Raw genomic sequence first — 15396 nt, 5'->3', positions numbered from 1 at the left:
TTTCATTCATATCAGGCCTTTTGACATCTGGTTGCTTTCTTTATCTAACTATTCCTTCAGATTCAATAAACCTCCACTTGTACCCCCAGCTACCTTCTGCATTCCCAGGTATCATCTGTCTTTCATTCCTATAATCCTGCCTTTTTACTATCTATCCCAATAACATCTAGAGAGGATGACTAAATATTAGCTCAAACTTTAATCATGCTTCAAAATTCTTGGGTTATCTGAAAAGTTGTTCATGTCCTTTTATAGGTTTATTTTGACAGACCCGTATCATGTTAAAGTATGTTCACTGTTAAGGCTTGACTGAAGAAAATGATAACAGAGCCAGACAACAAAAACACATCTTTACCAGTGTCATGCCTTTCAGTGAACTCGCAACAGCCATATTCTGGTTTGGCTCCCCAGACCCATGATGGAAAAGGAAAAATAAAGGATATTTTTGTGTTTGTGTTGTTTGTAAAGGCGTTGGGTTACTTCCTCCTGCCCTCTTCTTTCTTCCCTGAATAAGAGTTTACAACTCCTCATGGCTTCTTAATAGGTGAAGGTGAAAAGTCCAAGAAATTCACAGCAGGCCTTCCTGTCTCAACCATGCAGCCAGGCTCAGTGCCTGCTCCACTCTAACTGGCAGTATGTGTCATGTTTCCTGAAAACATTTTTTAGAGGAAAAGAAAAAAATGCCAAACAACAAAGGAAAAAAGAAAAAGAAGCAACATCTGAACACCCCAATCGCCCTACCCCAGTAAGATGAGAATATCTTATTCTCCCCTGAAATAATTACAAAGAAACACCTCAGGCAAATACTGAGTATTAATGGTCTTTCGCCTCCCAACCATGCCCTTTCCCCTTTATATGTAACTCTCAGAGCAAAATAAACTCATTAATGGCTTTCCTATATATAAATACAGTAGAAAAGAAAGAAGTCTGGAACCTGAACATCATAGGACCAAACAGTGTCTTGGCCCATGGGAGTTTGTTCAGAAAGTACTAGCCTCAATAGGAAATAGAGGCCCTTTCTCCTTTCAGTTCAATACCCTTCCTGTGTCCTCCTCACCAGGAAAAAAAGTGTGTTCATATCTCACCTAATTTACAACAGAAGATGCCCAATCCCATTCCCCAAACATAAAAATACAAGTCTATGCTCCTAGAATGATCAAACCAGCTAATGCCCTCCCCCCAGCCCCGAAATCTTGCTACATAAATACATGTATATGATTATAGTATAAACAGCTCCCAATCCACTTGCAATTCTAAGCATCAGCAGCTGCCGTCGCCAAGCCCTGTGGTCCTGACCCATTCCAGAGGAACTTGCCATCCTTTCTCAGCTCTCGGGCTTCAGGGTCGTCATTCCAGCGCCGCTTCAATCGAAGCTTGGGGGGCATCAGGGCATCTTCTTTCTTCTCAGGCGCACTGGGCTCTTTGCTAGGCCTATCTTCACTGTCTTCAGTCACTTCTAGGGGTTCTTCACTTGGTGTGCTACTGGGTACAGAGGGCCAGATAGGTGGTGCCTCTGGGCGGGCAAAGATGGTGCCTTTTTCCTCCTCTATGGTCCTGCTTGGCACAGTGCCCTCTTGAGAGTGCTCCTCTTTCTCTTGGGCTGACTGCCTGAGACTCTCAGGATCCTTTTCAGAGGTTGGCTCTACCTTAATTCTCGGGGGCACAGGCGCCATGGTGGGAGCAGTGACAGGTGCTGACTCCTCCCTGCTCTCTACCCTCTCCCGGTTCTTGCGCCCAGCTGGTGGGGGCTGCAGCTTGATAGAAAACGGGGTTGACTCTTCAGGATGCATTTGGCACTGCAGTGGTGGAACCATGAGCCCTGGGTAACGGGGAAATGTCCGGGGACTCAGATGGTAGTTGAACACAGAACAGGCTTGAGAATGAAGGTAGTGTTTCATTTCCTCAGGGTTGAAGGAAAAGCAACTGCTGCTGGTGAAAGGGCTCAGGCCTGGTGAAGGGCTATAGGAGAAGATAGTGGGAGTCAGGGAGAGGGCTGGTGAAATGGGAACATTAAGGACACCTCCTCGGCCAGGGATTGGAGAGACGGCAAAGGGACTATGGGGGTCCGGGTAGATCCCTGGCCTACTGAACAGAGGAAGCATGATGTCAGGCTTGCGTTTCTGATGGCCAATCCCTCCTCCACCAACAGCATTCCGGGAGGACATGAGATCCACACCCCGGCGCCAGTCAGCGGCTGAGCCGTCCTCCAGCTCCGAAAGCTCCGCCTTTCTCTCAGTGCCATTACTCAACTCCTGACCAGCAGCTAGGGAGCTAGCAGAGAACCGCCCCGGCTGCACGTCACTAGTTGGAGAATGAGTGTCCAGAGGTGGGAAATGGAACCGGGAAGAGGCTGTTGGAACCGGTGGTGCACTCTGGGGAACCACACCTGTGGAGGAAGAAAAAACAAAAGGCAATTCATGATCATCACTTTTACTTACGCTAAACAAGTACAGGATGTTTAGGAACAACAGGAAACACTCCAGCCGGACTGATTCCCTTAGCGCCCTGTCTCCCTAGTAACTACTGCTTAGCTTCCTCTTCCAATTTAGTTGCCATCTTTCTGTAGCCTCTTACTCACATTATCTTCACAGGACGCTCTGCTATCTGAAGTATGATTTCCCTGTTTATCTGTGTTCTAAAACATAAATTCCACAAAGGCAGGGACTTCCAACTGTTCCCAACTACATTTCCAGCAGTTTGGGGCTTAACAATGAGTAAGTGCTCAATAACTATTAGTTGAATGAATGAATGGGTACAAGAGCCTTCTCCTCTGCAACTCTAAATACTGTGTGTATATCACCTGTTTTAATTCTCAGCTTTTCAAAGAGTCTTTTCTTATTTTCACAATTTTGGCCCTATCTATAAAGTAAGCAAACACACCAAACCAAAAAATAAATAAATAAATAAAAAATAAATCCACAAACAAAATTAAAAATTACATTCATGTAAAGCAATGCATTAAAAGACCAAAGATGCCCTAGCTCAGTGGTCGGCAAACTGCGGCTCGCGAGCCACACGCAGCTCTTTGGCCCCTTGAGTGTGGCTCTGCCACAAAATACCGACTTCTGCGCATGGGCCACGAAGTTTCAATCGCACTATATGTGTGAGCCCGCACATAGTATTTTGTGGAAGAGCCACACTCAAGGGGCCAAAGAGCCGCATGTGGCTCGCGAGCCGCAGTTTGCCGACCACTGACCTAGCTGGTTTGGCTCAGTTGATAGATCGTTGGTCCACAGACTGGGGTCCAGGGTTCGATTCCAGTCAAGGACATGTACCGCGGTTGCAAGCTCAATCCCGGACCCTGGTCGGGGCACGTGCAGGAGGTAACCAATTAATGTGTCTCTCTCACATCAATGTTCCTTGCTCTCCATCTCTCCCCTTCCCTTCCACTCTCTCTAAAAATCAATGGAAAAATCTCCTTGGTGAGGATTAACAACAACAACAAAAAAGACCAAAGAACCTGCACCTAACATATATGGACACAAACAAGGCATATTTTAAGAATAAAAACAGATTTTAAAACAAAAGCCATGTTTATTAAGTTCTTATAGTATATGTTTTATCATTTCTGATATACAATAACCACTTTATAGAAATTTGAATGTTTCAATCTCTCCAAATCTATATTTCTCTAACAAATTTATAAAATGATCTCCATTCCAAACCTGCTTTCAATACTTTTCAAGCATGGAGAAGGCTGGGTGAAATCCAGGACCTAATAATCACTCTACCAAGGCTACCTGCTAAAATGTGAAGCTCTAAGCTACCAACAGCATGCTAGACATGTCAACTTCAGACACTCATATAAGTTCTCAACTCCCCAAAAGGCCCTTCTGATAAAAAAGGGCATAAGGAAGGGGTTGCAAGCCAAGGCCTCAGAGACCCTTTGGGTTCCTAGAGAAAATTATCGATATCTATCACTGCAGATGTCAGGAGGGCTCTTTTCATTCTGACACAGAGATAAGGGAGACGGAAAAAAGGGCAAAGAAAAAGGTAAGAAAAATCCAAATAAGTAAAAGTATGGTGATGTAGAAGAAACAAAAAAGCACATAAGACAGCGTGATTAGGCATCACTTCCAAACAGTTGCCTTCTGCTATTTGTATAATGGAGTCATCCTCAGATATGACTCTGGAGTCTGCTGGTGTGTGCAAGACTAGCTTTCTAGGCACATGTGACTGAGTAATACTCTGCCAGAGCAGCACTTCCCAAACTGATGCTTCACAGAAAATACAGGACTGTTTTCCCTACAGCCACTGATTGAATCTTACAATTAGGTTTGAGTAGAGTCACAAGGGTCCCAGGCCAAAAGTTTCTCTTCTTCCAGTCTATAACAGTGGCGAAAATTCCATTCTTTTTGAGTCTTTTCTATCTTGATTTTTAAAATAAGAGCACATCAAATCAAAAGTAAAAAAATCCCCACTTTTATGTGTTCTGAAGGACTGAATAACATTAAGCATAATGTAGAAGGTCCTGTCTCCTAAATAATTTTATCTTAGAATAGCATCAGCTCATAGCAAAAGGCATATAAGTATTTTTTAAAATAAGTAATTTATTAGATAATAATCATGGTTCAAAAGTAGTAACTTTTAAAAGGCATATATCATTTGAATATGGACCATATATTAGATAATAGTATTAGAGCAATGTTAAACTTCCTGGGGAGTTGTAATATTACTGTGGTTATGGAGGTGAATCTCCCAGTCCTTGTACCTGGGAGATCCACGCTGAAGTATATGGGGGCAAAGTGTCATGATGTTCACAACTTAATCTCAAGACTTAAACATGTGGCTGTTCACTGTTTTACCAATTTTTCTGTAGGTTTAAAGTTTTCCAAAATAAAGGTATACATAAACAACTTGGGTGGTGGTGGGAGGCATAGAGTGAGGGCTCAAGTCCATCCTTGAACTGGTATGTCCTGCCCCCACACTCTGACAGGCTATCTTTTTTTAAAAATTCTTTTGGGGTTATCACTTTTACTAGTATCTTCTGTATCTTTCTTTTGTTTATTATGCATATATATATATTTAATATTTTACAAGACACTTTTAATGGTAAAAAATGAGATACTATATGTAGAAGTATTTTCAATACTATTCAAATGTTAAGTACTTTCCCCTAAACTGTTAAGAGTAAGATTGTGGGGAAGGGAGAACATTCACTTTACTTTTACTCTATGAACTTCTGTATTATTTGGATATGTTACAACCAGCACGTATTGCCTCATGCTTAAAAACACACAGATCAAAACAGGCCAACTATATCAACCCACCATCTAGACATGATCTCTCTGGCCTCCAAGATCTAAATCCATACAGCCCCATTTCTTAGAGTGCTTATCACATTCCACACTCTGAATTGTATTAAACCTTCTATATCTTATCTCTCCTGATAAACTGTAAGTTCCTCGAGGAAAGTGTGCCTCTCCCTAATTTTTATTTTTTGGTCTCTAGGGTTTAATAAATTATGTGTTGACTAAATGAATGAATCTCAATCCAGAGGAAGAATGGTTGATTTAGTAAATAAGAACGGAATTTCAGTAGCTCTATTTCTCAGGTATTGTTTCCTAAGAAGCTGTTCAACAGCTAACTGTATTCAAACCATCCTGATCAATCTTTGACTGATGTCATCCTTAATTTTATCATTTATAAAATGATACCGAGACATATACTTTACCCGACTAGCAGAGTTGAATGAAATAATTCACTAAACACTAAGGTACCTTTGTTAAGTAGATGTATGTTCAATAAATGTTGTATTTCTTTTGTCATAAAAAGTTAAGCTGAAACAACATTTGGTCTATCTGGGTAAAAGGTCTCTGTGAACAAATGATGTTCTTTGGAGCTATCTGTATCCAGAGTAAGCAACCCCGCGGTGTGCCTAAAGGAAATACACACTGCTCTGCTTTTCCTGTGACTTCCCTGATTAGGATCTCGGAGCTCAGCTGAGGGTCAATGTTGGTTCCATTGCCTTCAGGCAGAATGAGTTGTGCCAGGCTACTACTGTTAGGTCTCTAGACCAGAGTCTTCACAAAGTGAGAGTCCAGATTTCCCTGCCTTGGAAAAGCATATTACTCCCAAGGACTGAAGGATGCCCCATTCCAGGTTGTCCAATGGCTAGACTTCTGAGTTTTCAATAGACAAGAATGGGTGTAAGACAGAAGAACAAGACCATTAAAGCCCTTTTTGGGGGAGTGGTATGGCAGTGAACACCAACACCTTCTTCAAAATTGCAGGTATGCCGAAACCGGTTTGGCTCAGTGGATAGAGTGTTGGCCTGCGGACAGAAAGGTCCCAGGTTCGATTCCGGTCAAGGGCATGTACCTGGGTTGCAGGCACAGCCCCAGTAGGAGGTGTGCAGGAGGCAGCTGATCGATGTTTCTCTTTCATCGATGTTTATAACTCTATCTCTCTCCCTTCCTCTCTGTAAAAAATCAGTAAAATATATTAAAAAAAAAAATTGCTGGTATGCCTACTTAGAGTCCCAATTACTCTAGATGTACAAGGAAGGAGCAAGAGTGAATAGAGGAAATGGAATTCCAGTGGCTAGAACAGGTTTGATTTCCTAACGCCTCTCCCTCAGGCACAAGGAAAGAAAACAGGTTGTAATTAGAGAGATACATTCCAATACCACTTTTTTTTTAAATGTATGCCCCAGGGACAGGAGGGAGTGGCTGTAAGATGGAAATGTAATGATAGCTGCATCAAGCTAAAACTGCTCTAACTTGTTGTGTATAGTAATTAGGTATCTGCAATGGATCTCAGCATTATATTCTCTCAGCCACACCCCCGTTCTAATTTTTCAGGTTGTTTCCAACTTTTCTGTGAGAAGTTGCAATATTGCAGAACCACAATTAGATTTCTTTGCCTTAACATACAATGCCACAAAGACTGTACTGATGGCTGGTTAGAAACTGGTTAATACAATGTTTTATTGGGCAGGGTTACGATTTGCACCAACAAACAAACACACTCTTATAAGAGACTGCTTTCTGCTTTGAGAGAGGCAGACCCGAAACCTCTGTGAAGAGCTGTGGTGAAAAGCTGTCACCAGATATCCTAGAGGGGAAACCTTGCTGCACTTGAGAGAAGGTCAACTAACCCCCAAGTCTTGTTCTGAGGTGCTGTTGGTACAGATCAAAGACACTGCTTTTCACTGTAAACATATGAACATCCCCTCCTGTGATCAAGGATGCTGTGGTTTTGATGATATTCACTTGATAAGGGAGAGTTTGGTAGTTTCATAGAAAATCGGAAGTGCTTGTAGGAACAGGTTCTTATCTATGAAAGAGCCCCTGGGTAGAATGTTAAAGCTCCGAGTCCTGAACTTAAAGATCAACACAAACCTACAGAACATCATTCCTAAAGAAGATAGAGTAATAGTATCTAGGAAATTACAAATATGCAAAAAAGGGAACCAAAACAACAAACCAAACCCATTTATCTTGATGCTGCAGAGCTTATCACTCTTGGTATGAGATGAATGGAAACACCTGAGCAAGAACAGAGGCAATTCAAGGAGTCACATTATTTTAGTGTTTCTGAAAACCTCTTAAAACATGCCAGTCTTAGTCTTGGGTTTTCAGGATTCCTTTTCAACTCAAAATTCTTTCCCCATCAAGAGACTTTGCATCTTACCATTTGACCGAATGTTGATGAACGGGTAGTTGGGCGTCACCAGCTTGTTAAAGTTAAATTTATAAGTAAACCTTTTCCCTTTTGTTTTATGAAGGATCCTCTTGTTGTAATAGTATCTGTAAAAACAGAAATGCAAGTCAATCTATCTTCTACCTACTGACGGTTAGTACACTTAGGTAATCGCTAAGAGCAACAATTCTTGCTCTAAGTATTACTTGCAAACATCACTATCATTCTTTTGCTGATTTGCCCTAAGGTTAGGGTTGGGAGACCTAGGAGCTTACTTTTCATTCAATTTTCAACTGAGTTCTGAACATTGGCCAGAGCTTTACAAAAACAATCTCATTTTAAGATCCTGAACACCTATCCTAGCCCCAACCACCTTTCGTTTCCATCTCTCTCTAGTTTCAACCCAATAGTACATTTCCTTCCTGTTCCACTATATGTCACTAAGCTAGTTTCTCTTTTCTGCCTTACCCAGCTGGGGCCAGACAAGTATCTTGGGACACCTGATGTGGCTAGTCTAGAGGCCACAGATGAAGGAATGTGGAACTGTTTTATGGTGGCAGGTCAAACAATGGTATAGCCTGATCTGGAAAACAGCACCGAACTTGGTCTGCTTCACTTTTAAAGGTAATGTGAGAGGTTCCAGCAAAGCTGCCCACCCACATTTTACATTCAGGGTCACTAAGAATGAAAAAACTTCATTCAGGGAGCTTCAATGTATCCAGAACCTTTAGCCTCCCGTCTGTTCATTAGCACAGGTCATAAACTGCCTTCTGGCCCCTGGAGGGCTAAGGGTTATGAAATATAAAGACTGACAAGTGGAAAAGAGAAGCTAAGAAAACTTATAGATCAATCTTGGACATGTTGGAGCAACTAATGGACTGACAACTGAACTCACAGATATGGTTCTTAAATACTGTAGCTAGGTCAGTACCATTCAGTGAATCCTCCTATGAGTTTGCTTCACTCTTTTTCTAGGTTCTTCCAGAAAAACCTAAAGAAGAGAAATTCTAATAGATTTCCAATAGGGGAAGTCTAAACTAAATCTTTTGAATTATAAATGAGCTACAGTCCACATTTTACCACACACTCTCACCCACTACAGAACAGAATCAGTGTCTTTCAGAAGCCAGTGCCAACATTGGAATTCCTTCCTGCATATAACCAAAGACATGCCTTTTCTCCTTTTGTGCCTCTGCTACTCAGATTCAACAGCTCTTCTACTCCCATTTGAAAACTACACATTACTTACTTAGGTAATATCGTCTCTTGTCACCTGATACTCTTTTTACCAAACATTCATCACACTGCTTCGTCTCCTTTCAACCTACTGACAGCATGGATTTGGGGATCCTTTCTGTTACCTGAGGGCCCGGCTCAGCTTGTCATAATTCATCTGTGGTTTGCACTTCCTGCGGCCCCAGAGGCGGGCCACCTCGTCTGGATCCTTGATGACAAACTCCCCGTACTCTCCCTGCTGCCAGGCGATGACATGGCGGAACTCTTCCTTCTGCAGCAACTCCAGGATGAAGTGCCACAGCTGGATCTGCCGGGAGCCTGGGGATGACTCTGTTTTATAGGCCCAATCAGGAAACTGATACCCTTTAATGTGAAAAGGGCAAGATCAAAGTTGTCAGGAGCTAGGTACATACATTCCAGTATCTCTGACTTCACATTCCAATGCTCAGAATCTCTAGAGTGCTGTGCAAATATGCTATAAACACCCTTTCGGTCAGCTGGGGAGAGGAAAGCACAGAGAGGTTATCTTTCCTTATGACAATCACCAAATCTGATAAGAGCTGGGTAGCAGCACCCAGGTGTCCTAATCTCTTACCCTTCCATACATTACTTAACCTACTTTCTATGAAGGCAGGAAAGTTCCAAAAGGAACAAATAGGAAAAATAAATGAATGTTTTAGGGAAATACAGCTGAAAACCCTTACCCCCAAGATTAGAACTGTCTCTCTAACAGAGAGATTCTAAAGCTTGGGATAAAAATGTTGTGACCAGACATGTTAGATATACAAACATAGGAAACAAGCCTACAACTGTCCTAGCAGGATCCACCCAGTCAAGAGGCTGTCAGTCCTGGCCTGGCATTTGTGAACAGAGCCCAAGTGGAGAGAAAAAGAACCATGGAGGGACATTCCAAGTAGACCAGAGATGATTCACTTCTGCTCACCTCCACCTCCTTCTGGCTTTTCCACGATGCTACAGCCCGCTTTCATTTTCACCCTCCTGCTGAGAGAATATAAAGCCACATCAATTACTTTTTATTATCTTCCTAAGATTTCTGGCACAGCCTTCCACCAAACTTCCTTTCTTTATCTTTTCCTCCTTATGTAATCCTCTTTCTTTCAAACATGTCCCCTCCAAACTGCTAATCTTCAAGTCATCAAATGATGGTCCTCAGGTCATCAGCTTCAAAGGCTGTGATTATCTCTCACCTGACTTTAAACTACCTAGGGGAAACACTACCTTTAACATTTGCTTTCTTCCTCCTCATCAGCCCTTTGGAAAGTAAGAGGGAGCCAAAATAAGTCAGTTTGTCTTCTATTGCTGGACAGGTCCAGATGCCAAGATATACACGCTTGAGCTCACCCAGATGTACCAGTTTAAAGAAGAGTGAAGAAAAAAAAAATCCAAATCCAACTGATTGCCACTCAAGAAAGAACATCTGATTTTGATTTATTTTACTGAATTATGTGAGATGGGAGAAGGAAAACTCCCAGTCAGAAACTGCCCCCTCCTCCTTGAAAAACACTCCCGGATACAGAGTAAACACACTGTGTGTACAGTTACTCTATACAAGAAACACACACATTACCAAAATCTTTTTGAGAAAAAAAATTACATTTTCTCCCTTTAATAGAAAGCGGGGGAGGGGGAGACACAAGCATTTCTGAGAGCCTTTGTCCAAAAGGTGGAGGGAGTCTTAGTGTGATCTGAATTCACTCCATCCAGATTCCCAGCACCTCCATGCATTTCCTGTTCCTGGCAGCACGTAGCTTTGTATCAGTCAATCCTTTAGCAAAAAGAAGGGGAGGGTGAAACTGCCAGAGAGAGAGACAGAGACAGAGACAGAGACAGAGAGAGAGAGAGAGAGAGAGAGAGAGAGAGAGAGAGAGAGAGATGTGGGCAGGAGGGGCAGCTCTACCCTCCCTGCTCCCCAGGGTGGATGACAGGCCCTCAGCACCCACCTTCCCGGGAGCCTGGAGGAAATGGAGGTGCCTCCATGGCCTCAGGGTGGCGTGGGGACCAATTCCCAGTCTTGGAAATCTCACCCAACCCAGGATTCCTCTAGATCCTTTGAATTCTCCCCCCCGCACGCCAAACACATTAAGAAAACCGGCAAGTTTCAGTCTGTCAGGCGAGGCAGAGGATGACATAAGCACCCCAAAGGAAGAAAACACGGACACGCAGCCACAGACACACGATACACAATCACAAGGCCTCGGAGCCCAGGCAGGCGCTTCCTCTCCAGCTGCTTCCATCTCCGTGACAATGAGGGAGGAAAAACACGAATTTCCCCGCGGCTGCAGGAAGCTGCCCTGGATTCCGACTCCGACGCCTCCGGGGTGGCTCCGTCGGGTCGCAGGGCCTCTATCCGGCCACAGCAATGGCCTTCCACCTCCGAGACTCGGGCCCCAACCCCGATGCAACAGTATCTGGACCAGGGAGCTCTGTCCTGACACCCCAGCTCCCGATCCGACCCCCCCCCCCGGTCTCCCCCATAAAGGTTCCCCTCCCAGGAGCCCCGAGGCGCCTCTGCAGAGTTTCATACATTCACTCCGAGGCCCCTGTCCAAGGAGGGCCACTCGTTCCAGCTCTGCGAACCCCACCGAGGCCCCTCGCGCCCTGCCTCGGACGCCGACCACCCCCCAAGAGTGAAGCACCCCGAAGAGTGAAGCACCCAGAGTTTGGCGCTGCGGCTCCCGGCTCGGCTCGCGGCCCGCACAGCCTCTCTTCCGCTGGCTTCCCGGTAAGGTCTCCCTAGCCCCGTGGCACGAACGCTGCCCTGGGTCCCCCCATCGCCGCACAGGCACCCGGGCGCCCTCCCTCCCCCGAGCCTCCCCCCCACGTCCTGGGTGAGGCCAGCTGGGTTGGGACGTGGCCCGCTGGGCATCCCCGACCCCAGGGAGGCCGATCCCGCCGAGACTCGGGGGGGTCCATCGGAGGGGCCGGGCGGCGAGGCCAGGACTCACCTCTCCCCGGCAAGGTCCGTCTTCGGTCCGGTCTCCTCCGCGGCGTCGCCGGCTCCTCCTCATCCACCCCAGCAGGAAGTGACCTCTCCGGCTGCTGTCGTCACTTCCATCCTCAGCAGACAGGGCGGGGAGGAGGCGGCGCCCTCCCCGCGGGTCTCCCGGCCGCGCCTCCCTTCCCGATCGCGGTCCGCGGACGCCGATTTCCGCCCGCACTCCGCCCCCGGCGCCGCTCCGGCCCCGAAGCCCACGTAGCCGCCCGGCTCACGCAAGCCGCCAGGAGCGGCGCGTGCGTCACGCTGCGGGGGCACGTTACGCACGCTCACGGCGGGAGGCCCGACCGAGCCGCGGCCCCGCCCGGTCGCGGGCTGGTGTGTGAGGCGGCCCGAAGGGTGCGTGGCGCTTGACGGCCAACCCCGCACAGGCGAGGCGCGGCCCGTGGGTCGCGGGAGGGGGTCGCAGAGGCCCCTGGAAGGGCCGAGGCGCCGGGATGAAGGCCGCCCCGACCGCCGGGAGGAGCGTGTGCGCCATGGGCAGAGGACCCCAGACTCAGAGGGCGTTCTCGGCACCCCGCACCCCTTTCAGCTACTGAGAAAAGGACACATGAGTGTGACTGTGTCCACATCAGTCATTCAGTTAACATCTACCCCTTCTCCCTCCACCTCCTGTTCCCGCGGAAGCAATGGCGAGTCACTGGTCCAAAGCATGTCTGCCTCCCTGTCGGGCTCAGGGGTCAAGGCTCCCGAGCGGCTCGGCTGTATCTCCTTCCCGGCCCCCGAGGGCTGCGTGGTGTCCAGGCTTAGTTTCACCCCCGAGGCAGGCAGAAGGGAGAGTGGGGGTCATGAAAGGTTAAATGAGTTAGGATAAGGAATACAGATTAGCAGGGAAGAAGAAGAGATGGAATTGAAGAGAATCGGAACAACGCTTTGGGACAAAGCAGTCACCTTCGACTTGTACCGTTGTTCCGAGAACGCGCGCAGGCCACCGGCCACGTGGAGACGGCAGGGTAAGTTGTTAGGAAAATTCCAGTTTGGGGTTTGCTCCTGGCCACTCTCTAGCTGTTGATAAATTAACCAGCACGTTGGGCCCTTCTGAGCTGAAAGTTGCCCGTTTAGAAAGAAAGGGTAATAGCATCGGTGATAGATCCTATCACCAATCGACCTGGCGCCTTCATCAACGAGCTGTGTGACTTCGGTTAAGTCACCTGACCTCTCTGTGTCCACTTCTCATCCGGATGAGCATAATATCCATAGTATCGGCTCAGCTGGTTGTATGGAATGTGTTGATACATGTAGAGCGGTTAGAGCAGAGGATGGCACGGTGTGACATGGCAGACGGACAAATGTTGGCCCCCCCAAAAAATAATTAAAAATCATTACATTAAAAACCCCTCAAATTTTCATACCACCCAGGCACGTCTTAATACTTGTGTCAACGTGGAAACCAGGGTGAGCAGCTTCTTCTGCTGAAAGCCTGGAGTTCCTAGCCTTTGGCTCGGGGCTCAAATTGTCATGGTTCGAGCCAGCACTTACCCTCCAAGGACCCTGTGTTTTGCAAAGAGCCAGAATCCAGCATATAGGGACTCTGTATGCATATTCTTATTCGCTCCCTCCCGTCTCCCAGCGGTTCTGGGCTGCAGCTTCTTCTGACTAATTAGAGTCAGAGAGGACAACTTGAGTAAACACAATTAACAGGCAAACAGGTCTCTCTACCTGGCTGGAGCCTGAGTTGGTATACTGGGAAATGTTTCTGTGCCAGAGAGCTCAACATAATTTCTACATTAAGAATCTAATCCCTGCCCTAACCGATGTGGCTGAGGGGATAGAGCGTCGGCCTGCGGACTGAAGGGTCCCAGGTTCGATTCCGGTCGAGGGCATGTACCTGGGTTGCGGGCACAGCCCCAGTGGGGGTTGTGCAGGAGGCAGCTGATCGATGTTTCTCCCTCATGATGTTTCTACCTCTCTATTCCTCTCCCTTCCTCTCTGTAAAAAAATCAATAATATATATATATATATTAAAAAAAAGAATCGAATCCCTGACCCGAAACTCAACAGGCGGATTTGGGTTTGATGAAGCAAACTGGAAATTCCATCCCAATTGGTGGGTCCAGATACATGGGTTTTGCACTAGGAGCTGCTGTGATGGTAGCATCTGGGGAGGTGTGGATAGATGGCTGGGGCCTGCTTGCCCGCTGTCTCCGAGGTCCCTATCCGCCATCTCCTGTACCGCAGCACTGTTTGCCTTCATCTGCTGCCGAGGGGCTTTCACAATGCGGAGAGTCTTCTGTTGCTGGAATAGGGAGAGCGTGAGCTTTCTGAAAGCCTGGGGGTGGAAACACTTAGGCACAGTCTAGGAGTCAAGACAGGTTGTAATCTCTCTTGAATTTCCACTTGCTCAAAGCCTTCTTTGTCCACTGACACTGCCCGCTGCCCCACTTCCAACCCATCTTTATAATTGTCCCATAGGCCTAGGATAAGTTTCTGTTCCAAATCTCCCTCTCCCAGCTCGGCTCTTGATGCAACACAGCTACTCCATTGCTTCTGAAATTTAAAAAAGAGAGAGAGAGAAAGAAAGAACATCTAAAGTTAATGTTACTTTAAAAACCCTTCCTGGCTTGGTGTGTGTGTATGTTTCTTCCCTGGCTTGCTTTTCTGTATCGCTCCTCTTTTCATTTAAGAACTTGTATTTTCCACATTCCAAACTTACCTGGCCATATACAGGGGTTGGCAGAAGTAGGCTTACAGTTGTTCACATGAACAATTACAAATGAGTAAATAATAATACAAGGACAAACTCTGTGTTTCACATACTTACAACTGTAAACCTACCCTCGCCCACCCCAGTACGTGATAGAAATGCCTTCTTCTCTACCCTCATGGTAGATCACTGAGGTTGATTTACTGCAGCAGGTACTGTTTGTGTGTTATGTACATCTTTGTTCTTCTAAGCGTGTTTGTCTTAGATTGCAGGCTCTCAGAGCTCAGAGCTGCAGTCTGTAGATCCCTGCAGTGCCCAGGGCAGTTCTGTGTCATCACTTGAAATGCCTAATGATGACGGTTTCCTTTTCTGTGCCACACGGGCTACTTCCCACCTCCCTCCGTCTCCTCTGAGTCTCCCAGCAAAAAGCTGGTCGCCTCTTTCCCCTAAACTGTGTTCTCTTTGACCTTGGATTCAGAAAACCTGAGTTTCATTCCTGCTTCTGCCCTTTGCTACCTCTATTTTCGACAAGTTGCTAACGTCTCTGAGCTGGGGCCTCCTCACCTTCGTCTGTAAAAGGGGGACCCTGTTGGTGTCCTGGGTGAGGACAGAGTGTAGCCGCGGTTGTGGAAGGCTTGTCAAGGAAGAAACCCTTTTACAGAGGTCAAGGATCATGATTACTCTGGCTGTCACTCCAGACCCTACACTGTGGTTGGTATCAAGAACGCAAACTTTACAGCAGCTACCACCTCATTTCATTAACTTTGAGTGGATTTAATGTTTCAAACTTGGGTAGGAATCTAATGGAAAAAGAATTTTGCCTTGGAAAATGGGGTTCTTGAGTTTTCCATCTAGG

The 15396-nt window shown here is 46.3% G+C and overlaps 1 protein-coding gene across 4 annotated transcripts; it reads right to left on the bottom strand.

Annotated features, from left to right (window-relative positions):
• Positions 1-456: 456 nt before the first annotated feature.
• On the bottom strand, positions 457-12081 carry ETV3 (ETS variant transcription factor 3). 4 transcript variants are annotated; one of them, XM_059674084.1, is made up of 5 exons: positions 11847-12080; positions 9824-9879; positions 9006-9243; positions 7636-7751; positions 457-2386 (listed from the first exon to the last, which is right to left on the bottom strand). In XM_059674084.1, exons 2-5 carry the CDS (start codon positions 9867-9869, stop codon positions 1254-1256), a joined length of 1533 nt encoding a protein of 510 aa, XP_059530067.1. In that variant the 5' UTR covers positions 9870-9879; positions 11847-12080; the 3' UTR covers positions 457-1253. The 4 variants fall into 4 exon arrangements, with proteins under 4 accessions (XP_059530067.1, XP_059530066.1, XP_059530068.1 ...); XM_059674083.1 differs by having other exon boundaries at positions 9824-9882; positions 11847-12079; XM_059674086.1 differs by lacking the exon at positions 457-2386 and adding an exon at positions 6460-7490 and having other exon boundaries at positions 9824-9882; positions 11847-12081.
• Between the last annotated feature and the right edge of the window lie 3315 nt (positions 12082-15396).

This window comes from Myotis daubentonii, chromosome 18 (assembly GCF_963259705.1).
Source record: "Myotis daubentonii chromosome 18, mMyoDau2.1, whole genome shotgun sequence".
Taxonomy (NCBI): Eukaryota; Metazoa; Chordata; class Mammalia; order Chiroptera; family Vespertilionidae; genus Myotis; species Myotis daubentonii.
The sequence above is the reverse complement of the archived record's forward strand: the minus strand, read 5'-3'. Positions and strand labels throughout refer to the sequence as shown.